General features: G+C 42.8%; 1 protein-coding gene across 1 annotated transcript; it reads right to left on the bottom strand.

Moving 5' to 3' along the window:
* Positions 1-6: 6 nt before the first annotated feature.
* Positions 7-27,916, bottom strand: arhgdig (Rho GDP dissociation inhibitor (GDI) gamma). The gene is made up of 6 exons (XM_041957091.1): positions 27,870-27,916; positions 12,567-12,740; positions 11,488-11,571; positions 5,118-5,194; positions 3,225-3,288; positions 7-2,353 (listed from the first exon to the last, which is right to left on the bottom strand). The coding sequence occupies exons 2-6, from the start codon at positions 12,733-12,735 to the stop codon at positions 2,154-2,156; spliced, it is 594 nt and encodes a 197-aa protein (XP_041813025.1). The 5' UTR covers positions 12,736-12,740; positions 27,870-27,916; the 3' UTR covers positions 7-2,153.
* Between the last annotated feature and the right edge of the window lie 78 nt (positions 27,917-27,994).

Here is a 27,994-nt window from a genome sequence, read left to right as displayed (position 1 = left end):
TTGACACCAATATTTGAGGATGCAGCACTTGATCGTTACAGGCTGGAGCGTTAGACACAGACAGATGTTTCCAGCTGTCTGTGCCTTTTAAAAATATCCCTGTAAATACTGTATCTGCAGTATATGGCAACCATTGACATCTGGATATTGCGTCAGTATCTTTTTTTTTTTTTAAATCACATTAAATTTTAGAATAAAGTCGTAAAAAAGGAAGAGAGAATCTTGCTAAACCATGCAACACCCAACAAGCCAACATTTACAGTTAGTCTTAGATCACAATGATTTCAAATGGTATTTCAATGTTCAATATGTTCAGCAACAATGACAATATCATATCCAAAGACTTAACACAATAATGATGTTTCTTATTTTTTAAGGAGAATTAATTCATCCCTTTATATACTTCTAAGACAGTACTCCATCTTTCAGCTACCATCTTAAAATGTTTCGTTAATGTTCAAAGCAGGATTTTATTCACATCTTGTGTCCTTGGTGTACAAGAGAGGTTTACAAAGGGCTAATTTTATTCTTTTTTACTGAGCGAATAGTATCAAATCCAAGGACGTGCATGCATCTCTTTCTACAATATGCACAGTTCAGTTACAGTCTTCAATGGGTCTGCTCTTTCAAAAAGCTCCACAGAGACTCGAGAAAACTGATGCTTTGAAAGCAAACTGCAACGTTAAAATACACCATGTTTGAATTTGAGAAACACAAGTCAAAGATCCTGTGCACGGGGAAGAGGTGATTCATCTTTTCATACTAGTTAATTCCCAATCAGCACCCTATGACGTGGGATGCAAAGATGTGCTGTAACTAACACCATGGGTGCGCTACAGTTCACGTCCCTCAAACTGTGAGGAAAGATGTAACAGAGAGAAAAAATGAATAACTTCTTCTTCTTCTTGTATTATCTATTATGTATTCTTCATTATTTGAGGGATGATGGTGCTCTCAGTTCAGGAACTACAGTTCCCCCTAGCCCGAACCCTAACCCTTTGGGCGATGCAAACAGGGATTATAATGTTGCCATGGTTTCAGTGAGTTGTGTGATGGGCTACAAGGCTACAACTTCAGCCCACAACACAACAACCTTTTTTTGCGTGTAAGTGTTACACTTTGGCAAATTGGCATTGTTAAAAACACCCCGAACGAGCCGTTAGCAGTACCCGTGGATATTCAGACAACTGTCACTGAATTATTGTGATGGTCAAGAAACTGTAAAAACGTGATGAGTCAAATTCTGAAGTTATAAGGAGCGTCTTTTCCCCATGATTTCTAAGTGGATTTATGGATGTCTATTCAGGATGTACGCTGGCGATTATGATATCCTCAGAAAGTTTAGTCACGCTAAATCTTAAAATGTGTGAATCATGTCTGTGCGTTCAGATTTGGCCGAGTTATGATTAAGATAAGGAGTACAGATTTTCTCTGCTGTGTTGTTGACCCTGTTGGTGAGGGGGCAAAACCAGCTGGACGCACTACGACAACTAACTTCCCTTTGCTCTCACCTGTCCCGTTCGTCTCACACAGTGTCTCTGCCGCTGCTCTGCGCTCCCATTTCAACTCTCTGTTACTGCTAAACCTTTTAACGATCTATAATTCCTGATGAGCATCCAAATACAATCTGTATTTGCATACTTCACCTCTTCTCTTTGGAGCAGTCTGTTTGACAGATATTGAATGTGTGTGATTATGCATTGTATATATTGTACTTCCCTTTGCACCTCAAACTGACTTCCTGTAAATGCTTTATGAAGGCGGGGATTCATGAAAGGATGAGAGGGAGGAAGGTGAAAGTAAACGGAAAGGCAGGTGGACCACATCGGATAGAGTGGACATAGATTTAGAGGAATCTGGAGAAAGAACGTAACTGCAGGGACAGACGGCAGAGAGCGGGGGGGCTCTCTTCTCTGAAAGTCCCTGTCGCTCATGGGTTTCAGGACACCTGCCTTAAACAGACCGGGAAGAAAAAGTAGAGGAGGAGAACAAGAAGGAAGAGGAGGAGGAGTAGAGCCTCCTGAGTCGGGCCGCTGCGAGGCTGCTCCCACAGGGCGAAGTGGAAGAGGCTGAAAGAGGGGGGAGAAAAGAGGGACAGGAAGGAGTGAAAGAAGGGGGGAGTAGCATCATCTCTCTCACTCTCCCTCCCTCTGTTAATTCCAGTCCTTGTTGATATCGAGGTTCCACTCCCAGTCCAAGTAGACGGTCTTGTCGTCGTCGATGAAGCGGGAATGGATCTCATAGTGGCCGCGTGCCATCATGCCTTTGGGCGCCTCGTTAACCGGGCTTAGAAACTCATGCGCCACTTCCTTTGGGCCGTAGCTTCCCACCATGTAGGATATCTTGTCGTTGACTGGAAGATACAAAACGGACGCTCAGTGAACAGAGCCTGTATTTATCAAAGTGCTAAAAGTGAGATTTCAGACTTAAAGGTACTTCAAGTGATTTCACATGAGTCATTTGGGTCTGGCAACCTCAAGTTTTAGAAAGGAGTGAGCTCACCCGAGCCCACTCCTCATCGTTTCTACATTAGTCACCTTTAGCAATAATATAAGAGCATCCGTTTTTAAAAACCGTCCACCGTGAGTGCAATAATTGTGAAAATAAAAGCTGTTCATCAAATATCTCACTTGAAAATGCTCTTAAATTTAAGAAAGCTTAAAAGGTGCTGTATATTGTTTGTTAACAGTCGATGCTGGATGGCTGTATTTGTAAAAATCATATCATTCATAGTGATGAATAATGCATTAGCTGAATCTTTTATTCAGGATCGGGTAGTTTTAGCATATTATTTGCATGTGATCTGAACGTTCAACAGGATATCACACCACATTTTTTCTTTTTTTTTTTTGCATTCATCAGGAGTGCAAACAGCAGAAGAAGAGCTGGCATTTATTTTGTTTGCACTCACTTTCAATGCACCACCGCTATCTGCACTGGACATGTACTTAATTCTCCTTATAGCAGCAGAATCTCTTCCCTGCTTCAGTTCGGCTCCATCTTTTCTTTTCTTTTTGTCTTATGTATACACTTCATAATGAATGCATTGCATTTACTTGACAAGTCTTTAACACAAACAAAATAATCTTTACAAAGAAATATATATATTTTTTTAATCTAATCACTTTATCATCACAATCATTGAGGAGACCGGATGGGTAGTCTTGTGCGTGGTCTTAACAGGGCACAGTACATTTGACATATGGTGGCTGATTTGGACTTACCGTTCACTCCTTTTCTGCGGACTACGTGATTGTACCTCAGGCCAGAGACGATTTCTCTCTCCACCTGCAGACACACACGGTTTCATCAAATCTAGTGGTGATGTGGTCCATTATTCCTCTGTGCTCACAGATACACATCCATCCATCCATCCATTTGTTCCATCCATTATCCGTCCATTACATTGAGGACTCACATGAAACAGATATGAGTGGTTAAAACTGAAGCAGTGGAGGCCGAGATATCCTTCCAAAAACAATGTATACTACATTACCCATAATACAACTTAACAGCTTCCTTTATGGAGTGCCTTCGAAATGCCCGCATCAACTCACACCTTCCGTCTTTTTAACAGGCACAGGTATTTCTAACAGCAAGTTCGTAAAATCAGTGGAGTGCCCCTTTAATAACTTGTTGTGAATGCATTTTTCAGTTGCAGGTAAACATCTATTCATACTTAAGGAATACTCTAAAGGTTAAACAAAACGTGACAATTTCTACTCTTTCATGAACACGTCAGGCAGAATGCACGCTCAGACTACTGAGCTTTCGTGTTCTGGGTGATGCTGCATTCAGAGACGCAGTGAAGCCGTTTGTCCAGCAGGTGTCCTCGCAGCAGAACGCGCTCCCTCGCTCTCTGAGCTATTTGGTCATTCTCTGCACATCTCCCTCTCCCTTCAGGGCCAAGTCCCAGGAGTACTGCTTCTAGTCTGTCCACAGTCTGTCCACACACACACACACACACACACACACACACACACACAATCGCTGACCTCTTTTCTCTCTATAGCCATCCGGAGTCTTCATTTCAACAAAAACCTGTGTATTCAGTTGGCCCCTACATTTTTTACTGATGCTAAATAAAGTTCTCACCCTCTCACGTTCTTGTCTTGTCTCATTTTTTATCTTCTTTTGTTTTAGCAGCGTTCACCCAATTCTGAGTGTCCTATCCAGTACAGACACATTTCCCACAATCTGAATCACTCTCAGACAGTTAATGCAGGCAACACCTGATCTGGTTTTCAGCCTGTACCTGAGTGTTTCTTTGAAGCTCCAAACAGTTACAACAACTACTGAATCGAGTGTAGTTCGGATAAGGACAACTGACCTCTAAACAGTCCTAACCCATTATAAAACAGCCAGCGGTGATGTGCATTCCGTGGTCGATATTGTTGTTTGCTGGTGCATCTTCCTTATTACTGAGGCAAACTGGGCAAATCTAAACATATTTAATAATTATTAGTGTTATCATTGTTCCGTAAACATCCTCTCTAGCCACTGGGCACACTCCTTTTCTCATGGATATCTGTTCTGCATTTCCTCTCAAATATGCTTCTTCGTCCCCAGTCTGCATTTATTTATAGCGGGCATGAGCTTGGGAAATAGCTGCTGTGTGTTTACAGTGAGAGGTTTATTTGTAACAGAGCTGGGACGGAGAGGGGAACGTGGTGTGAGAGAGTATGGAGAGCAAAAAGCGAAAGGCCAGACTGATGCTGTCATCCACAGAGCCACGTCGCAAGCATGGCTGAAATCAAACATATGGAAAAGTAAAGGCTTTCTAATTTTAGGAATCTAAAAAATAATCAATAGCCAGACTTTAGAAGCTAACTTACTGACAAAGTTGCTTATCCAGCATTAATCCTTACTGGCACTACAAATTGAAACGGCACTGAAAGGACTCATTAAATATGATAATGGCCTTGTTTGATATTGTGGTTTGATTGTATAGAGCATGGTGACTTACTCAGCACGGTCTCGCTCCTCTTCTACCTCTTCATCGCTTACAGTAAATACCTCATCGTCTGTTTGTTCATCCCACCCATACACATACACAGTAATCCATCCATGCTGTAATGTGCGGCATCCACCTCTGTGACTGCATCTATCCCTCTTACCTTGAAGTCTAGCTTTATTCTGTACAACGCTCCCTCCTTCAAGACAAGGGTCGTCTCCTTCAGAGCTTTCAGGTCTCCTGCACAAACAACAACAGAGAAACATCACTCATTGGTCAACATGACACGTATGACATCACCTCCTGGTGATGGTATCTCAAAATGATTCACTGTATGGTCACACTGCTGTTGATTTACACCCCCAACTGTGCATCAGATCGTCATAATTCTCCCCAGTTACTAAATCTGTCCCCCCACCAAACTTTGTTTATTCGATTTCCACACAAACGGTGCATGAAATGGGAATGTTAAGCTCAATTAAAATTCTAAATGAATGCAAAATAGATGCAGAGAAAAAAGGAACATGAATGGTCAAAGAAACAAAACCAAAATACATGCACAGAAAAGGGATTTTGTCACCAATGAGGAATAAAAAGGCACATAGTTGCTTGAATTAATTCACTTTAAAATACAGAATTTAGCATGGAAGTTTGCCTTGGAAGCCAATTCTTATAGCAGCTGTGGAATATGCACTAGTGTGTTTGCTTAGTGGTGTGAAATATGATGAGCTGGGTGAATGATAAATTCTTTCAAATATACACACAACCACACAAAGCATTTTCCTCTCATGTTTGCAGCTAAGGAGAGGAATTAAAGGCATGCTAAAAAGTGGGGTTAATGCCCCAGTATAGTTCTGACATTCCAGTTCTTAAGTGTTACTGGTAAAACCAGAAAAGCTGCTTTGTACAATTAAAACTGTCTTTGTTGTGCCGTGGAGTTGAATGGGTTCATACTGAAGGGGGGAAAAGTATTTTGAGCCATTGTAAAAGCGCACCACAATCAGAAATGCATCCACTGCCTAATCACTTTATATCTCAATTTAAACCCGACCATCAGCCCTGAGTGCTTCCTAATGGACAGAGAGAAACAGAGGAAGGAGGGGAGTGGAGATGAAGGAGAGATAGAGGAACGGGGTGAATAAAAGCAGACAGCAGTGATGTGTGGAAGACGGACATGCAAAGAAAGGAAGTGACCCACAGAGCACATAGTACATCGCGCCCTCAGAGGAGCTCTACACAGGGTTAGACGTTTGACTCCCATGTGTGTCACCCGTATTAAATATATATGGACGTTTAGGCACTTTAAGTAAAAGCCTCCAAGAAACGGCATATTGCTCTTTCTGATGAAAATCTCTGCTTATGTTGACAGTTTTCACTTTGACTGAGAATCGGCACGTCCCCCTGAGGTTCAGGAGCCTTATTCCATCACATGACAGACTTTAACTCCCCATTAGATAAAAACTAAAATGTACGTTATCGAGCTAATAAAGCTGTTCCTCAGTGGCTGACACTGTTCACCGCTCCATCTCTGTCTCAATCCAGTTTCATTCAGTCTGCCTCCCTCTATGAACTGCAGTACGTGTCTCCTCCCTGTGCCTCGTCTCCTCTTCTTCTTTCTCCCGTCTCAGGAGACGAAGAGAGAAAAGAGAAAAGATGCCGGCCTCCCCTGGGAGCGTCTGACTGAGAAAATAGGTCAGTGTGGAGAGCTGTCTACCTGTTCTCTGCACACACACACACACACACACACACATATGCAATATGTACTCATGCAAGTATGCACGGAAGGATGCACATGTGGAGGCAAATGCACACACAGTAATCTACTCATTGTAGTGAAATCAGCCAGAAAAGCATTTAGGCAATATATGAACTGAAAAATGCCTGTTACACCATGTTAGTTTACTTATGACCTATTAACAATACAATTTTTGTAGCTGCATGAGGTACCAGTAGACATGCATTTACTGCAACCTGCAACTTAACCCCAAATTATCAGTCGTTTACTCTGCAGAATAAAATCTTGATACATGATCAGTTTATGAAAAATGATGCATTCTTGCAGGCTCAACTAAACGCTTGTTTGTCAAGTAGATAATAATAGCGCCACCTTGATCAGCGACAGCGTAACAAGACGTAGAGTCTACAGCCGTGTTGGCAGCTCTATGAGGCTGTGCTTTGACACACAGTGAGCTGAGCTAAACGCTAATGTCAGCATGCTATCCCGTGTTGATGTTTAGCAGATGTTTGTTTTTGTTTAGTTTGTTAGCATGTTAAAATGTGCTAATCAGCACTAAATGGCTAAAAATGCTGCCTACATATAAATGCAGTAATAATCTATGATAATAATATATTTATTAATTTAACACTCTAAGGACCATTCTGGATAACGAGTACTTTAACTCTTACATATATACAATTTTTAAAGCATGACTATAACTTGTAATGGGTATTTCTTCATCCTGATATTGCTATGTAATTAAATAAATGGATTAAATACAGCACTCCTTCTATCGATAATATCAAACACTGCAGTCCAATGATAAGTCTGATTTCATGTCAGCTGGGACGCTGTTAAGAACCTTCATTGCTGCAGTTTCTCTCTTTAATTAGATTTAGTGAAATTAGTCACTAAGAATGTTGGATGACAAATGAGCAATAGGTTTATAGGAGACAACCGTCATTAAATTCAGATAAAAGGGGGATTAGACACTGGCCCTCGGTCCAAACACTCATCCTCTTCCTCCTCTGCTTTTTGCACATGGAAGGTGTTCAGGCAAGCATCCAGTTCGCAGGGAGCGACCCTGCCCACCTTCGAAAGATTCCTCCCATTTTTACATGAATTTCACAAAACAAAATCCCCTTTAAAGCGGCCACCTATTACTGACCCAGCGCACATAGTAAATGTGCAGTGAAGATGGGGGCCGCTTGCTCGGCACAAGCGTGTGTGAAAATGTGCAGCAGCGTGCGTGCTCAGCACAACTACCCTGAACCCCGGGAACATGAAAGTTTAACAAAGCCGGTGCTTACATTTAGGGCACCAGAGCGCTGAAAAGTCAAGGATATTGCTTGGTGTAGCGCAGTCTGGCAGCGGGCCACACGGTACAGAATGTGACACGCTATATATCATAGACCAAATGTTGCATTAGGCCTTGTAGCATGGACATGTGGTTGTGTAGTGTGTTATCAGCTGAGACATAGAATTAAAAAAATATGGCTCAAGAATAAAGCTGGGATATTGTCTTCATTTCAGAATGTGGCAGCAGTACTGTTGCAGTGAAATCACTTCACAGAGAGATAAGGGTTTACAGCACACTTTATAGTAAAATATTAAATGTTTGTTGTAAAATATAAAACATGGCCTTAAAGTTTGACGTTCAACATACGCTCCCAACCAATCTAGGTCACAGTATTGTGCTTACAGTGTTATGTTTTTTGCATGTGTGGCCCCTCAAGGCATTGAATCCTTATCTTGGGCTTTCGTATTGCTGCATCCCCCGAGACACACAAACATGACAGGAGTCGTCCGTATGCTGCCAGCTCACCCTGATAAAAGCGCATCAACGTTCGGGCTATTGATCTAAACAGAAGCAACAACTGAAATGACAAAGAAACTGAATGAATCTAAAAGGAAAGTCGCAGTCTGGCAGCGGCGATGATTAAATGGCAGCGATACGCTGAGGGATGGATTCAAAATGAGGACGAGCAAGTGTTGCGAGACAGAAAATGAAGCGAGGCGAGAAAAATATGAGCGGTCAGTCCCGTTTTCTCTCTCAAATAAGGCTCCTCAGCTAACCCGGGGATTTATTTCATATCTGTTTGATCATTAGATTGCTTGTATTTGTTGCCTTCTGAGGTTGCTTTTTTTTTTGCTACTGTGTGTCGCTGAGCTCCGAGATCCAAGCAATTATAAAGCAGAATTACATTATTTATTATAGTTAAGATTTTGGGATATACTCTTACAGAGTTCTTTAGACTGCACAATATTTTTGCGTGTTAAGATGGTCACTATGCTGGATTAGGCGATTATAGAGTCATAAATTCTTCCGGGGGCAAAGATGTAAAGACAGAATGGCGTCCAAAGCGGTGTGTATGATAGTGGCTGTCATGTGTTTGGAAAAGCAAAATGATGGTGACCTCTCCTCCTTGAATGGCTGTTTCGCTGCAACCTACTTTAGTAACAATGATGTGTAAATGCTTCCGTGGACGTAAAAAACATTATATCATAAACTTGACTACATTGGACCACAGAGCAAATGCTCCGCGCAGCACCTGCCCTGTTGTTGTCTGTTGGCTCCAAGGCTCAGTGCGACTCAGAGAGTTCACACCTTCTGACTGCATCAGCGAGCAGTCGTGAACTGAGGAGTTACGGTTGAGAGAGGCAGAAGTTAAAGGACTCCGATGGGACTACAACACAAGCGTGCAGCCAGCATCTCAGTCTGTGTCTCCTCCCTCTTCTGCACTTTAAAGTGTGGAGCAGTCACCTCTGCCGTGGTGCAGCGTATTCGCTATGTTCACCCTCTCTGACATGAACACGCGCACACACATGCAGAGCAGTAAAAGCCTGTCATCACTTAGAGCACCGTGCTGCACTGGTAACAGCCCATAGTGTATAATGAGGCCTCTAATTCATTCAGCCGCCGATGGAAAGTCCATTTCACATCCAGCCTGGTGCCGGCTCGGCTATCTGACTGCAACATGATACACCAGCAGGACCGATTATTACGCCGCTGCTTACTCTGTAGATTAATGACTAAAGACGCTTTTCTCTCACACAGCATCCAGCTATCCCTCTTTTTCTCTTTACCTGTGCAACACGGACCTAATCTTCATTTGAACAGCTTTCAGGGGAAATCTGGAAAAAGGCTAGTTTTCAGTATTTTCAGCAAGATTTTCATTACATTACATTAGAAGAACAACAATGAATATAGGGTCATTAGGATACAGTGGAATCAAGTCTTTCCAAAAGAGGCCCCGAAAGAGCAATTCCTTGCGGTTTGTTTTCGGCCTGTAAGGGCGAAGAGCAGGCACTGAGATGTAGTGGGTCTAATATTACAGGAGGGACACTCTCAAAGCCTTTAATCTCACAGCGTAATCAGCAGGGACCTCCTTCACAAATGGTCATTGATCACAAAAAGCAGATACATTGGCAAGTCCTACGGGGCTCGCGAGTTCATGCACAGGTCACATGTATGTTTGTTTTGATCAGAAAAACATATTTTGATTATGGTTCTTAATTATGTGGTGAATCCCTGTGATTTAGACCCTCCCTGCCTGGATAATGCATGTGTCTTTTAAAGGGATATTGCTGCAGTTTGGTATTGCACTTGCATTGGGGAACATAGATTCGTCAGATTAAAAAAAGAAATGTTGTGCAGACGACGTCCTGACTTTTAGCCTTTTAGTATGGGGAAAGATCTAAAAATGCTGCATCCTACATTTCTATATTTCAAATGAATGGCATCTGCCATTAGACCCTCCCTGCCTGGTAAACGCCCACATCTTTTAAACAAATCTTAATCTTAAATCTCATCCGATCACATCGCTAAGACGTCATCAGGGTTAATATAGGCTGTTTAGTGCTCCAAGTGAAGCTGAACATCATGTCTATAATCGGTGGACTGCCCCTTTAAACTCCACGCCCCCAGTTTGTAACACAATCTTTCTGTTAAAAACTTGTGCCCAACTCCAACCTGAGAATACTCAATTGATTTTCCATCCGCCTTTCTCTTCCTCCATCAGCTATGATTGAGATCAGATGTGAAAGCTTTAGATCCGTCTGGTGGGGGAGAACAGCGTGCTCTTCCCAGTTCATGCAATTCAGCAGATCTTCCATTACTCACTGAAACACGCACATTAAAGGCTGCCAGATACTTTCTATCTGTCTGTGTTTGAATCAGAGGACACCGCATAGTACAAAGTCAGCATTGCCTAGCAACCGGGTGACCTTTCCTATTAGCAGTCTGAGACTGTGTCTTTATCGGTGTGAACGTGCATGTATGTGTAGTGGTGCATGTGATAGGCAGGGAAATCCTCAGGCAAAGGAAAAATCAGAGCAGTGAAATCAGGAAGAGATTCACACGCACTCAGACGAACATGCGCAGCCACAGCAACTGTTGTCTCGTTTATCAGACACACCCTGACACACAAGTCAATGCAGCCACCTGATTACCATGCACACACACACACAAACAGACACACACACACACACACACTCACGCATACACATAAACTTGCAGCCGCCTCACTCTCCTTCCCTGCATGTCGCTTTCGCCCCGCACCCCGGGGAAGATGTCAATACTGCCCACTAAACAAACAGCCTGTCAAGCCTGGACACACCCACTGCAGTGTTTCTGCACATAGAATGCAGCACGGTGGGTTGGGATGCCTTGCTCCGGGGCACACCAGTGATTTGTGACACCATTTTGGAAGTGAGGGTACAGCAGCACCGCACCACATCCACGACTTAAGGGAGAAAAGTGGTGGACGGGGAAGAATAAAGGGAAGCGTGAAAGGGTGGTGGAAGGAAAGCGTACTTGTCAGGTCCATGGTGATCGGCTCAGGAGCCTCGTCAGAGAGCAGGGTCAGCCTGGTCACCCGGACGTTCGGCACAGAGAGGTCTGCAGAGGAAATGCAGTGCGGTTATTGCAGCATTCACTCATATATTTGTTCATTTTGTTAAAGGCACTGTTTGACCCTTTGCTTTCTTGCAGAGATGAGAAGATTGATACCACGCTCATATGTGTCCTTTGTGAGGAAATGATTGTATTAGCTTAGCATAAAGACTGGAACCAGGGAGAAACAGATAGCTGGGCTCATTATAGAACACATTATATATAGTTTGTTTAATCCATTCACAAACAGAAATGCAAACATGACAAATTGTGGCTGTTGGGTGGTTAGTGCTGGAACTATTTCTTCATATATTAGTCCTGTCAAGCTTGGAAAGACAGTGATAGTGATTCACTGATCTGGGGATAAATAAAAAGAGAGTCTACAGCCATGCTAGCGGCTTTCCGTGTATACAGAAATTTGGACCTGAGGGCGACACAAGATGAAAACTCAGAGCATCACCAAGGTTATTGCATCATTGCAATCCGTGGAGTAGTTATTGGGACGTTTTACTCAGAAACTGCACATGTCAATACGTTACACATGTAATGCTGAAATGACAAAATCAGTTAAGATAAGGCAGTTTATGGACTGGACTGTCCAAAACTTGTATTGTGGGCTAACATCAGGATTCAGCATGGACAGATTAAAAGATAAATGGCCTCTGCGCCCCTCTCTGCTTTTCCTTTCTCTCATTGCAGCCTTTAACACTGTATTCAATGTTGCCAGGATGTGTATGAGGTGGTGTTCAGATACAGCAGTGGGGGAGTCAGAGCTGTTCTACTGATATCAGCTGTCACGGCCCGGAAGCTGGATTAGAGATGCTGAGGCAAGCAGGTCTGTTCCAGTATGTGTGTGTGTGTGTGTGTGTTTGATCAGAAGTTGATGACTGCGAGGAACTATGCACCAAGCCGTTACATTGAGTGAATGGTATTATTAAAGCTGCAGTAACACTGCATGAATAACCAGCTCTTCTATCACAGGTAGATGACAAACAACACACCTGCTGTAACTGGCTCCATCCCCAGCAGGGTCTTCTTGTACCTGACCAGACTCTCGTCCTCTTTGTCCAGTTCCAGAATCTCCGTCAGAGACTTCTGGGCCGGATGATGGTAGTTGAGTTTTTTCTCATCCTCGTCCTCCTCAATGGAGAAGTCATTGTTGTCAGCCATTAGACCTTCCAGAGAGAAGGGAGGAGATTATTAAAGGGACATTTTTAGTATTTCAGTATTAGCAGGTGTTTTTTTTCAAACCGGTTCCCAACCTTTTCTGACGTCTGACACATCCCCACATGTACAAAAATTGTTTCATGGAACTAAAGTGGCATTTTTTGGTAATTTTTTGGTCACACAATTACCATTTGGAGTGGCAGAAGCTGTATATTTCAACCATTACCTACCGTTAGCTAGCCAGCCACTAGCTTAACTATTCCCCATTTATCCATCACTTAAGCTAGCTACCTATTTTAACTACTAGGCTACGTTTAGCTTTGCATTTCTACTGTAGGTAACTAATTCAAGTGTTTACCCATTCACGTAATTTATATTGCAATGTCTTATAATTTTAAGTACGGTAGTTCACCAATTATCCACTAACTGTTTCAACTGTCCATTAGTTTTGGCAAAAAATTACTTTTAGCTACCAGAGCCATTTAGCAATACTTTTAGATAACATTTTCTAACTGTTCATTAATTATTCAACTACTTGCAAACTATTACATTGGCTTAAGGAATTAATTTCATGTAATAGTTTCAACATTTTAAAGCACTACTTTAGCTTACTGTTTCAATCGCTTGTCCATTAATTTTAGCTAAAAAATACTTTTAGCCAACATAATGATTTAGCATTAGTTTTAGCTAGCATTTTCAACTGTTTATCTGTTATTTAACTACAAGCTAACTGTTTCAGCAGCTTAAAGCATTACTTTTAGCTAACTATTTGAACAGTTTATCCATTACTTTTTGCCAACAATTACAATCTCACAGTTATCGCTATATAATGTCAAACTTGCGCACCATACATCCTCAAAAATTATCATAAAATGCATTTGTTTTTGCTAGCTACAGTTTTTAACATGTATCTACAGTGCAAGAAACATGGACAGTTGTATGAATTGATGGGTTTGTTGTGAGTATAAGATGAGAAGAAGCTGTCTTTTGCTTATAATTTATATAATGCTGGTGTTATTATATTGCATTTTCTTTGTTACACATGGGTATAAAGTCGTCTCAGTTTAAAACTGCATTGTCTCTGTCAGCCAAGGGAAGGTGGTAGGTGACTCTAACCTTTAACACTAAAAAACTAAAAATAAATCTTCTCACTGGCAGTCACCTGGAAAATGCAAAGAGGGGAAAGGTGCACAACATCTGCAGCAGAGCTCATCTGCAGTAAATATTTCTGTTCTATTTCAGAGACTGAAAACTCAACCAGCACAGGCAAGATTGCTTTACTGTCGGGGATAAGATGCATATTACTCTATGTAGGGCAGCTCCAGCCATCCGGGGTTTGATTTCATCAGGGATTTTGATTCAATATTGGGTTTTACAGACATTCGATAATGTGTTCTGCAAGCATCTCACTCTAATCCGCACCTCCAGAGAGCGAATACTAGCAGACAGGAATAGCTAAAATACCTGGAGGGATTTGGTTAGACAAAAACACAGTTGTCACTCGTCATGAAAACACAGCACTTTTATGTGAACTGGCTGACAAAACAAGCGCTTCTGCAAAACTGTTAACAGTAACCATTTTGAACACATATCACAATAAAGGTGAGACATTTATACCAAAAAGATAAAGTACAACACAGCCTCTTATTTACCGAGAAGCACCAGTGTCCACACTGAAAAAGGTGATGTGCTATTGGACGTTTTCATGTGATATGAAAATCAGATTAAAAAGACTTTAAAGCTTGCTAATCCATCAGAGTGGGCATAATGTCAGCGTTTATTTCTGTCCGGTTGCAGTGATGTTGTTATGATGCACTGACATCATGACTGCACTCAAAGCCTAGCACGGGCAATAATGTAACTTTGACCACAATCAAAGCAGACATGATAAATGTACTCAATAATGAACGTCGTCAAGGACTCAAGTTACAAGTCTTTATGTTTGTCATCATATGTTTGTGTGATTGTACTCGACATTTCTTTCAAACTTCGCATCAGTGATTGTGGAATAAACGAATAAATAACCATTTTATGGTTGAGGAGAGGGGCGCGTATATGTTCTCTCATCGGCTTACAAGGACAACACCCATACATCCACACACACACACAGATCATTTCAGTACAATAGAACGTTGCATGGCTGCCAACATGAATGTACAGTGCATACCTCTAGACTCCAATTATCTGGAGAACAGAACATACGGAGTTGAGCTGCGCTGCGGACGTCTATTTACTGTGCCGTAACAGGCTTGTGTAATAGCCTCTGGTTCTGTTTTCACTGTTCATAATGAGACAGCTCGCTGTACATCAGCTCCGGTCTGTGTGTAGAGGTAATTGGATGACACAGACAGTAGACAAATGCACACACAAACACACACCTTGGTAACAAACATACCTACCAAAAGCATTTAAATGCGCGGTCAGACAGTGTTACAGATTCTGTAAACATTAGAGGAAATCAAATGCGTTACATGGGGGCATAACGACCCCAACACAAGTGTCAACACACACACGCAGATGCACACGTGTACCCGTGCGCTCCTCTGTGTTTGTGGCTGCACCCCACCCAGTCAGCGCCAAACCCGGCTGCCTTTGCGTGTCACCATGGCAACCCTTTCAACTCCCCTTGCAGTGACATCACCTTTGGTGTGGATCTGTTTTATACGACTGAATATTCACAGTGGAGTATTTATTTTAACACTTGCAGCAAGAGAGATTAATGGCACATCAGTTTTAATACACCCTGCATTCACACACACACACACACACACACACACGTAGTACATGAGTATTCCCATAAATCTATATTTAACAGGATGTTTTCTTGCATGGTTATAACCTCCTCCTTTTTGGAGTATATGTCATTTAACACACTGTTCAAAACTGTTAGCATGGAACGCTACAGCTAATGACCTTCTTGGTTCAACACATGGATCTATCTCGGTGGACAGTTTTAAGGTGAGACCTTCCCTCAAATGGTACCCAACACAAATGTTTATCCCTGATTTACGAGGACTTGGATTGCGTACGGGCAGATTAGTTTCTGTTTTAAGATCTCAGAGGAATATGAGGAAGCATGGCTCCACCGCTGAAAGAAAAAACACAAAGAGCTTGACTTTGACACTTCCAAACAGTCTCAAAGCAAATTGATAAAAAAAATATTAACACCGATGCTGATTTTCTCCTCCTCGCCTCTACACACACTTTACATTAAACTCTACACCGTGTCAGATATGGTACATGACTTCATAAATGATTCACCCAGCTGTATTTACATATCAAACTCTGCAGCCAGCCCCCACACGAGCGTGCGTGTGCACACGTGTGCGCATGCTGCAGCGTAAAACATGTTCCTGAGCTGCTGTTAAAACAAGTTTTTGCTCACTGACATCTGAGAGCTCCTCTTTGATCTCCAGACTGCTGACCTGTCACAGTAACCGCATCAATTAACATTTATTTGAAAAGGCAGGGTTTGGTCCACAGAGATACGGTCTCTTTTACAACTGAGTGTTTTAATATGGATTCCTTTAAAGTTGTAGCATGTGGTAGTAGAAACCTGTCAGCCTCCGAAGAAAAAAATCTCATTTGTTTTAACATCAGTTACAATGAGTCTGCCCCAGTGAATCTGAATCTGGATCTGTTTTTTACGCTATTTTTGAAAAAGATGTAGGTACAAATATTTACAATTGTACAATCTATCTTATTAAAGGTACACTGTGCAGGATTTTCTTAAAAAATAATGTATAGACTCAAAAAATAATCCCTCTCAAGCATCAGTGTGTGACGGCGCCTTCTGCCTGCATTTTCTTATTTTCTCATTATTTGTAGTGTATTTGGTTGTGTAGCCACCAGCCAATAACATTGCACAGGTGCGGTTGGGACTCTAAAGAAAGGTTCTTCTTTGTCGTTCACTCTTTAGGCCTAATATGTTTTATCAGTTATTAAAGGAAGAGAAAAAAAAAACTCCTCTCATTGCCCAAACATGAAAAAGCAGCTGAATTAAGCCTTAACATGCAGGGCTAAAACCCTCCATATTGTGTGAATCTGGTGTTAGAAACAAGCTAACACTTGCAAACAGCCAGCCGTGTGTGTGCATGTGTGTCTGTCCTTCTGCATGTGTGGACATATGTGTGTGGTTCTCCAACTGCAACTTCAGCCCCTCCATCTGCGATGTGATATTAGCGGGTGGATTTTCTTTGATGCACATAAAACCGCCTCATTACCCCGGCAGCTTCTGACGGCACATTCTGCATCATTACACAAACGGCTGCTGTAAAATGTGTGCTACAAGTGTAGATCAGCACTCTGTGTTGTTGCAGGAAGCTTCAAATCATGGATGGTAAGGAATTTCATTGATTCATTCAATTTGTTTTAATATTCAGAAAAAGTGAAGAGGGATGCTGCTGATCTAATCGGCCAGTAACTTAGTTTATATTAGGTTATTTATATTAAGAGTGTCGTCACCTGCTGAGTTCTGACCCAGTCGCCAAATCAAACCACACTTTTAGGATTTTTTCTTTCCATACTAAGACAGAGGATCCACTCTCATCCAGTGTGTACAGCCATAATACACAGACTCACTGTCTGTTGATAGTTAAACCAACATGCTTAGTGAAAATCAACACAGCAATCTGTTTGGAAGGGGAGAGGTGGCTTCAGGGGAAGAGGGATTCAAAGAGGACTGCTCACATGAGACCTCAAACACACACACACACACACACACACAAGTGGATGGATACACTTCTACGCGTCTTTGGTATACACTTTCAAATCTAAAAACAAAAACAAGCTTTCTGGGAAAAGATGTTGCTGTTGATTATTTTAAATGTAATCTCTCAGTGCTGTGGACACCACGGACCGATTATTGTACTGAGGTGATGAGCTCATGCGCTGGGAAGAACGAGGGCTCACGCAGGCTTGTTTGTCCAAAATACAAAGGAAAAAAAACCCACTTTGGTCAAGTCCAGTTTTGGTGTGTGGCCAACCCTTTCATCATTTCTGATCCTTCTGCGCTTGCTTGCCAGCAGTTAGATGAGAAGATCAATACCACTCTCATTTCTGTGCAATAAATATGAAGTTACAGCCGTCAACCAGTTAACTTCGTGTCAAGACTGGAAGAGCTCTGTCCAGAGGCGACCAAAGTCTCTTTTGTTTAGATCGGCTTAATTAATGCAAAACCTGACCTGAAAAAATGTCAACTTACAACTTTTTTCACAGGGTTTGGGACCATTTCTGAGAGCAGGAACTTCTTGCAGCCTCTGCGCAGAGCTGGGAAACAGTCCAGCGAATTGACATTTTTACACCGCATGAATCAACAGATGAGATCTAACTTGTTGCTGGTTGGCAGATTTTGTTACCTTCAGACAGAGCTAGGCTAACTGTTTCCCCCTGCTTCCAGTCTTTATGCTAAGCTAAGCTAACCGGCCGCTGGCTGTAGCCTTGTATCTAACAGTCAGGTGTTAGAGTGGTGTTGTAATAATTGTAATTCCCTCTAAGTCTTAAGTTTAAGAGGTTTGTTCAAATGATGCAAATAAAGAAAAAGTCTTGTTCTGACATTTATTGAAAATGCTGTATCACAAATGGGGCATTATCGCACACACTGAACAGGAAATGTTTAATTTCAACAGTTTAACTTCAGTAATCGAAGTTAAACTGCTCTCCTTTTTGCCTCAACAGCCTTCCTCCGTTTTAATAATCACTTTCTGTCTGCCTCCTCTTTCCTTAACCCAGATAACTGTTCACTGTGTCAGGAAAACACTTCTTTCTCACTATGTGTGTGTTTGGTACATATGTGTGTGAGTGTGTGTGTGTTGATTCGCTGTTTTTTATAGTCCTTTGAGGCCCGCTGTCACTGCTCTGTTCTAATACTATAACGAGACCTCTGGGACACTGAAACACACATATATAAAAAGGGACACACACACCCTGGAAGATAAAAAGGGATCTCTCAGTGCTCTGCAAAGACAATAACAGCTTTTACAATGAAGGAAAAGGCAGTAAAGGGAAGAATGACCAACATAACGTCATTACAGCAGGCTGTGAGAGCAGGCTTTGCTTCTCTCTCCGAGGCTGCCGCCGGTGCACGGCCCTTCCTGCCACAACGCGACCAGAATCGATCTGTCACCCGCGAGCTTTCTGTGTGAGGCTGCAGACAGCCCGTCAACACTGGAGACACTCATAACACTTCATCATGCTAACCAGCAAATCGTTGGGATCTCATTTCCAATGTTTCCTTGTCGATGACAGGCTGAGACGACAAACAAATGACGGCAGCTGCTGAGGTTCGGCACGCTGACACTGACTGACACTGCAGCTTCTGTGGAGAACTGAATCCACGGCTTAATGCGCTTTGCTGGTGATCCTACAGTTGTCAGTGGTGGTTAGGGTGTGATGCATCTTTGTGATGCTAAAATGTCTTGTTATTTATCATGCAAGCCAATGTATCAATCAGGCTCTGCAACATATATCCTCTTTGCGGCAGTATTCCAGTTTACATGTATTTTTGCTATTAAAAATTGAACCTCAGAGATAAACATTTGAGAGGTTTTATCGCAGAAGAAATTCAATGTGTCAACTTGTAATTGCAGCCTGTGGCCACAGTGGCCGCTGTTCTGCAAAAGTCACAAAGTCTTGGAGACAAGGGGTCGCGATTAGCACAGACATGTCTGTACTGACAGTTTTAGGCAGCAGAGATTAAAAACTGGACAAAAACTAATGTCAGGAAAAAGAAATGGTGAATTTTACGGACAGGGACGAAAACAAGCACTGCTGCACTTGTAAATTTTCATGGGAGCTGTCGTTTCTTCTGTGCTCACCAAGTAATCCATGTTTCACTTTGTTAAAACCAACAAGATTATTACTTTTTTTAGTAGCGATTGCTGTACTGGATGCAGATCTGTCTCAGAAAGCGAAAAGTAAAGCTCAGGAGCACGCTTTGTATCTCAAAAAGACAGATGAAAGAAATGCTGAATGAGTTACACAAGCTAGAGGAACAGTGGCGGTGAGGCAGAGGTGACGTCAGGACTTCAGCTCTCTACAGACATAAAGCAAAATGAAGGTACACACACACACACACAGAGAGAGAGAGAGCAATATGTCCTCAGCTGCTCTGTCAGCCTTGTTTAGACAGCAGGCTGTCTAATTGACTGACTTGATTGGTCTCGTATGTGTCTGCTCTCCCGTACAACCTCATTTATCACTACTGGGATGGAAAAAAAAGGTGGAGGGATGATGTGAGGAGCAGATACAGTACAGTTTCTTAAACACATCTGACAGGCTGACAGCCTGTGTGTGTGTGTGTGTGTGTGTAGCAGAAGTGAGCAGGCAAAGAAGGAAGAGAGGGAATAAGACAAGCTGAAAGTGAGGAAGGAAGGAAAGACAGAAGAGTGAAGGATGGAGTGTTATTTAATCTGGAAGAAAGAGGAGAAGTGACAGAGGGAAGACAAAAGGAGGGAAGTAAAGAAAGAAAGACGAAGGTAAAAGGTGAGGGAGGATGAGAGAGACGCAGGAATGTAACATCAGTCCTACTCAGCCTCAAAAAACAAAAGACTGAGGGAGGGACGAGAGAGGAAGGGAAGGATGGGGAGTTTCAAAATGCAGAGAAAATAAAGAGAGAGAGAGAAAAAGGAAGAGAAAAGGATTTCAATTAGCTTGTTTGAGGGCTTGTTCCTCGCTGCCGGCGCTGGTGTTTGCTGATTGACAGCTCGGGAAGAGTGTTCTGCCACATGGGCCTCACCCACTCTTTCACACACACACACGCACACACACACACACACACACACTCTCTAACACCCTGAGCTGCTCTCCCTTCTTTCCTGGAAACAGCTGCTGACAGAACATGTCGATCTGAACCGCCAACGTTCCCCTTTGTCTCCTTTCTCTCATGTTTACTCCCTCCTCCTCTTTTTCCTGGTGCAGGAAATCCTCTCCTCCTTTTTCTCCTCCTCATCTCCCGCTCGCTCTCCTCTCACCGCTTTGACCTCCTCTCCCTCCTCCCCTCCTCCTAACTTCACCTCCTCATCCCTTCCGCTCTCCTCCAAACCCTCTCTCCCGCTCTGCTTCTCGGCCTCCTTCCACCTCGCTTCGTCATTTTGCTCCCTGCTCTCGCCATTTATCTTCCACTCAGTCACCTCCCACGTTCCTTTCAAAATCTCCCCCTCCTACTCCTTTTTTTCAAAATTCAATCTCAGCCAAGTGTTTTTGACAAGATTCGATGTGTCATATCCACCAAAACCTGTGCAGACGCAGCTAAAATCCCTTCAGTTCCCTGTGAACGCTTTGTCCTTACTTGAAGCCTCAAAAACAGCAAAGAACATATTATATTTCGTAATATTCGACATATTTGGAGTGATCAGCTATCGAATGATTCAGTGTTTCAAAAGTGGCTCTCTGAGATGTTTAAGAAATGAGGGGACGGTTGGAGTTTAGGGAGCCCGGCAGTGAAGGAGTGAATCGGCAGCAGTAACAGACTGAAAGCTTTGACATGGGGTTGGTGACTCCTTGGATCCAGACGGGAGCAGAGCGATCAATTCAAATTGCTGTTTGAAATTCATGGAGCTAATGGAATAAATTATTCACGGCCGCCTCAGATCTTAAATCACGCTTCACTTCCAAGAGCTTCTCTTGAAGATGATCTCTCCTTTTCTTCTGGTTCTGCTCTTGTAGTCGTCGGTCTGTTTTTTTCTGCATCTTTTTTCGCTCTTTCCCTCTCGCTCTGCCTCTCCGTCGCTCTTTTCAAATTACTTGTCTTGTTCTATTTATCTCGCAAAACACACCCTCTCATACACACACCTGTGTGAGGGGAAACCCCAGGACTGTTCCACCATCTGTAACTGCTCAGTACTACTGCAGTGTGGTGAGCACACACATGAATGCACGCACGCACACACGCATGCACACACACACACACAAACACAGAGGGGTACCTTGCCAAACAAATATATTACTGTTGCAAATACAAAAAAAATAATGTTAGAAATAACAGACAATGGTAACATCATTTGACTCCTCGCTCGCTCGCACACACACACACACATGCACACACACACGCACACACACACACAGCTGCTTGCTCCTTTGCCAACATCTCCCATGGACGCACACCCTTTGGCGTGTGTGTGTGTGTGAATGTGAGCAGAAACATAATTACAAAATCTGGCAGCACACATGCACAGATAAACATGCACATACACACATTCACACACACACACACACACGCACAGGAGATAGTGTAGGATGTGATCAATAGTTATTGATCTACCACCTTTGGCTTGTCTTGGCAGCGCTTCATGTTAGACATAAAAATGTCCACACCCGCCAGGATTGAGACAAATGGCACACACACACACATTTGACCATACACACAGAAGAAAACACACACACGCACACACAGTTTTAAATTAATCTCTATATTATGAACCATTTAAAGCAAACATCATAAAAGAGATCAATTAACACAGTGTAATAACTTGGGTCACTGAACTTATACTAATTAAGTAGAACACAAACACACACACACACAAATACACAAACTCATCCACCGCCTCACCTCTGTAGCACACAGTTAGCCACAGCAGCTCCAGCACCTGACCCCCAAACTCACACACGTCCAAGCCCAGCATGGTGCCTCTCTACGGGGGCTGCGCCCTGTGCGACGGCTGGCAGGAGAAGAACCAGAGGAGCGCGGAACCTCCACAGGTAGCAGCGAAGTAGCAGAGCAGGTGCGGATTAAAGAGGAGAGCATCCACAAAAAGTCATGGATCGGAAAGAACAGGGGTGGGGAGGGGGTCAGACGAGCATCTCCTCCCCAGAGGAAATGGGGAAAAAAAATGTAGTTGTAGGGGTTGAAGGGGACGAGGAAAAGGGCTGGCGTGAGGGAGACGGAGGCAGAGAGGCAGGGAGGGTATCCTTGGGTGTGGGTGTGGATGTGATGGGGATGTGTGTGAGCGAGAGAGAGAGAGAGGATGGAGGGAGGGAAGGTGAGGGAGAACCAGCCGGCTTTCTTCACTTCTTCTCTTTGGTAAACTAGAGCAAGAAAGAAAGAAATCTTCAGGCTGAAATGCTGTCAGCTGTTTTTTTTCCCCCCTTTTTGTTTGTCTGCATGCAGGAGCGAGGACGCTGGGAGCGAGCGGTGGCAGGAAGACGCTGGTTTAGCCGGCAGAGCTGTCTGCAGCAGCGTGTGTGTGTGTGTGTGTGTGTGTGTGTTACTCAGACACTGGCTATCGATTCGCAGACGAGCAGCGAACCCCTCCCCTCCTCCTCCTCCTCCTCCTCCTCCTCGTGTCATCAGCCCAGAGACTGCAATGAGCTCATCCTTTACCCCCTCCCTCTTTCTCTCTTTCCCTCCTCCTCGCCCCCCCCCTCTCTTTTTCCACACCTCATCCCTTCTCACGCACCACCCCCTTCAACTCTTTCATGCTTTTATTTTCCCCTTCATTTTTCATCACTTTTATGAATCCTCATGTGGTGTCCACTCTCTCCCTCCACCTATTCATCACTGTGTCACGCCATCTCTCTCTGTGTCTCTATTTGTCTTCCCCACTCCCTCTTCTTCTTCTTCTTCATTCCCCTCTGTGTTTCGGTGACCACACCCTGCCAGCAGTATGCTTCAATCATGACTCTTACGCTCTTATTTCCACTCAGTCTTTTTCTCCCATCATCATTTTGTCCTTTTCTCTCCTCAGTCTCTCCCCGCCTCTCTTCTGAGCCATGAGAGGGAGGCTGTGGTACTGTAGAATACAAAGGGGGTTGCTTCTCCTCACTTGGCAATCAGACACACACCCTTTCCCACACGTCTGCACACACACACACACACACACCTTGTTAATCTGTCATTCAGCACTTGTTCAGCTGTCATGTTATGTGAGACAACTTCTCTCTTCCTCTGTCTTTCACACTCCAGCAAACCTTGGCATGATGCTATTTTGCATCCACATATGCACGTTTACTTAAAGCCATCAGAAATGAGAAATGAGAGTGACTGACTGCTGCTGCTCCGGTGAATTTCCCTGAATATGTGCCCACAGTGTTGGACTTAAAGGGCAAATTCCACACATCAGCCGCGAGCTGACCCAGATTTGTTTCGTCACATTGCAATTAATGTTTAAAGTCAAGAAAGTGACTGAGAAAGAGCTGGTTTCTAGCGGTGGAACGGGCCAGTTTGATAAACGAGGGACGTCAAAAAACAAAAACAAAAGCAAAACAAAAAAACCCACCGAGGCAGAGGAGACAGAGCCGAGGCTGCGTCTTGATCCAAACTCAATTTGGCGATAGCTTCCTCTCTGCTTTCTTGCCAGCGAAAAGCAGCGAGCTCATATTGGAGCAGGGAGAGGACGTTTACAGGTTTGAGCTGGACCAATATATTTGGGTCAGTATTGGTCTTTCATTGAATAATAGATCTCAGTCGTGGTTCACTGCTGATCACATAAATGACTTAGAGACAGTATTTTTGGTTGACTTAAAAAACAACCTCAAGTCATTAACATGTAGATCAGTGACAGCATGTACTTCCCCTCATGAAGGTTCAGAATATTGACATATAATATCAGCTCTGGCAAAATATTGGGTGTATTTTACAAATATACAATTTAGAGCATTTAATTTGCACTCTTTGTATCAACAACCTTTTATATTTTGCACAAACTGGGACATTCCCAGCTGCCGACAATAATAGTCTCAATTTACTTTGTCAAAACAGATTTTTGCAAAACCACTGAATACTGAACAACATACATGCAATAAGTTACAAGTTTCTGAAATATAGAAAAGAAAAGTCTGCACAGACACAAACTCAGTCTGATTTTGAGCCCAAAGGGTAAACAAGAGGCGAACACGGATTGCAGGCCAACCTGACATGACCTGCCTGAGAGCTTCAGCCAAAACCAGCGCAGTCTGTAATGTGAAGCACAGCTGGAGGTCAGTGTAGATGGTGAGGTCACTGTTCTCTCAGCCACGATACGACAAAATCATGACTAACAGAGATCACACTGAGAGAGATCATTTCATAAACATAGTGTGTTTCGCCATAGAAAAAATCCTCTAAAACAGGTAAAAACCTGGAGCCTCATTGTACAAATCCATCACTTCAAAATGGTTAACGACAGTAAAAACTGATTTAATGTCGCCGCCTCGCCCCACCAATCGCCCCTGTCAGTGTCAGCAGCACGTCTTCCTCCTGTCTGTCCTGTAAACCCATTATATCCATATTGCTTTATGGAAATATAAATCAGCAGCGGCGGCAGTGGTCCCCGCTGGGATGAGTGGCGTCTATAAAATGCGTGCTTGAACAAAGTAGTCCTGGATGGTGTCGTAAAGAGTGTCTCAGTGTAAGGAGCCCCCCAGGGTTCAGCCACGCAGACCCACATTTTTTACTCCAACAGGAAAACCCTGATAAAACGCTCGGCAGGCATCAGCCGAGGACCTGCTGCGCTGAGGTATTATCTTCATAACATGGAGTCAGTAGTTCAACGCTCAGCTGAACCGGTGCATCACTCATCTGTTTAGGCCCAGACAGAGCTGAATATAGCTATATGTATACTGGATATAAATACAGCTGGGTATGACAACAGTGTAAACAAAGACTAAACAACATTTCACCATCAGATTAACAATAAATTAAATACAAAAGCATGCAGGCCAGCGTTAAAGACATTTTGGTCATTTTGGCCGTCTTGCCGAGAGTAACACGAGAAGATTGACACCACTCTTATGCTTGCACGCTAAATATGAAGCTACAGCTTAGCTTAGCATAACGACTGGAAATAGGGGGGAAACAGCAAGCCCGGTTCTGTCCAGAAGAAACAAAATCCTTCTACCAGCACTTCTAAAGCTCACTAATGAACACATTGAATCACGCTGGTTTAATTCGTACACAAACGTGCACAGTAAAACCAACAAGGCGTGGTTTTCCAGTTATGTCGTCTCTGAACAGCCAGTTCAGCTGTTCAAAGCTCATTTAAAGCTCCTGTTGTCTAAGCACTGTCCTGGGTACCAGGAGAAAATAGTCTTCATTATCTCACGCGCTGTCTATAAGATCATGGTCAAAAGTTGCTTTATCATCTCAATAAGGTACACGGCAGCGCTGACGGCCGAGGAAAAACAATCATCATAAGAAAACACACCTCAAATTGAATTCGAGGACTGATATCACATGGATTTGCAAACGTAATCTGCATTGATTTGGTAAATTATTCCGTTAAGCTGGGGGTTCATGAGCTCCGGTAATTGCTTTCTCTCTCTCTCTCTCTCTCTCTGTCACACACACACACACACACACACACACAGCATGTAAGCTATACACTTGGGCTGTGTGTCTAAATGGTTTCCCGAGATCATATTGGGTGGGGGGTGTTTATCTCTGCTTAGTGTGGAAAGAATAGCCCAACTCATTTGGAGCGTATTCAACCGTAAACGCCTGATTTAGTCAGAATGAGAATAAGTCAGACGCTGATTCTCTGAAGAAATGAATAATTACTTGATGTAGTAAAGGTATTCGCTGGGCAACGACGGATACATACAAAGGTGCTTGTCGAGCAGTGATTGGATAAGTATGGAGGGATGGAGGGTGAAAATCAAGTTTGTCAGGGGATGAAGGAATGTGTAAGAGGCTTTTTTGTCAGGTGATGACAGAGACAAGGAGATTCAGAGGGTATTATTAGCAGTAATGGGACACGTAACCACAGACTGTGCAGTATATCATGATAAATACGCACCTTCTGTAACTATACACACAAAAAGTCACGCACGATACAAATACCTTCCTATGTTGGTCATGTTTTTCTTGTTACCATTTCAACTTGTCATTAAAGTTTTAATACCATTAATTACTACAATTTACATTTTAAGTGGACTAAATGTTTTAAACGAATTCTGTAACATTATCATCCAAGTTGTAACTGTAATGAACAGTAGAGTGAATTATCAGGAACACTTATTACGTTAATTTTTTTTTAATAGTGAAAAGAAGAAGAAAGAAGATAAGACATCAAAGGTATAAAACACCAAAAACATATCAGAAAACGATCATAATACATCCACCATACATTTCTCAAGCATTTGGTTTGAGAGAGATCTGCAGCTTTAATTCAACTGTGCAGGCAGCCGGTGGGATGTAGTCATTTAGAGGAGCAGGATCGACAACTAAAGGTGCCACAGGGTCCTTTTTGGTGACACCTAACACCTAAAATGTAAAGCATGCTGTGAATGCTTCAGCAGTAAATGTCATGTGTCCACCCTCAGGGCTGATTTTAAGTATTTTGCAAAAGTCTGGCATACCTGTGTGCCATCCTGAACGCAGCACATCTTTACAACACTTTGTCCCCTGAATGTAAGCAGCTGAGGTGAGTGACACAGTCTCAACACCCCTAAACTTGTCATTGCCAAAGTGTGCAAAATATTCTTGTAATTACTGGTATCTTTTTTAAAAAAAACAAAACAAAACAATGCTGTGCTTCAAATCTTACATCAATACATAACATTAATTTAGGCTGCAGCTTGCCTGTCAGTAACATAAGACCTGTCGATTTGATAAACAGCAGTAAAGCCTTTTCTAATGCTACAACGTTGGTGTATGATAACCTTGAAATCACATCTCTAGTTGTTAATTAATGTTTCAGAAATAATGTAAAAACCAACGGATACTTGCCTCTTTCACACGCTTCGGTCTCTCCTCTTGTGTTCCTGTGGAGCTTTGGGGCGCAACGTCAAACAAAAGGTGGAGGTGTTCTTCCGCCTCATGATGAAGTCCACTGATCCATGAATTGAATTCTTTCATATACTGCTACAGAATAGCAGCGTATAGCAGTATGACTGCACAGAATTTGTATGCAGTTACAACGTTTCTGTCCATTATCAGCGGCGACTAGAAGCCGTTCTATTCCCTCGTTCTCAGAGAGTCAAGTCAATGAATGATTTTTAGTTCAAAATTAATTTAAAAAAACATTTGAGTTTTATATTCAAAACATATCACTGTACATCAAGTTTAATAACTAAAGAGGGATGTCATTTCTTAAAGTGTGGCTACCCCATTTAATCATATCATCTTATGTACCACAAAACCAGCAGCCCCCATTCTAAACACTGATCTCTGTATATTTGGTTTTACAATTTCTGAATAAAGTCATATTTGAAATGAATTTTACCTTTTTTGATGAGGGCGAGAGGGACTCCACGAAAGTTGTGCTGGCAGCAGAAGTCGCAGCTTATTTGTGTAGGGACGGATGACTTTAATACCCTCGGGGCTGACAGCAGGTCCACCCCTCTCTTC

The sequence above is a fragment of the Chelmon rostratus genome, chromosome 17, assembly GCF_017976325.1.
Source record: "Chelmon rostratus isolate fCheRos1 chromosome 17, fCheRos1.pri, whole genome shotgun sequence".
Lineage (NCBI taxonomy): Eukaryota > Metazoa > Chordata > Actinopteri > Chaetodontiformes > Chaetodontidae > Chelmon > Chelmon rostratus.
Note: the sequence above shows the minus strand (reverse complement) of the source record. Positions and strands in the feature narration are given on the sequence as shown.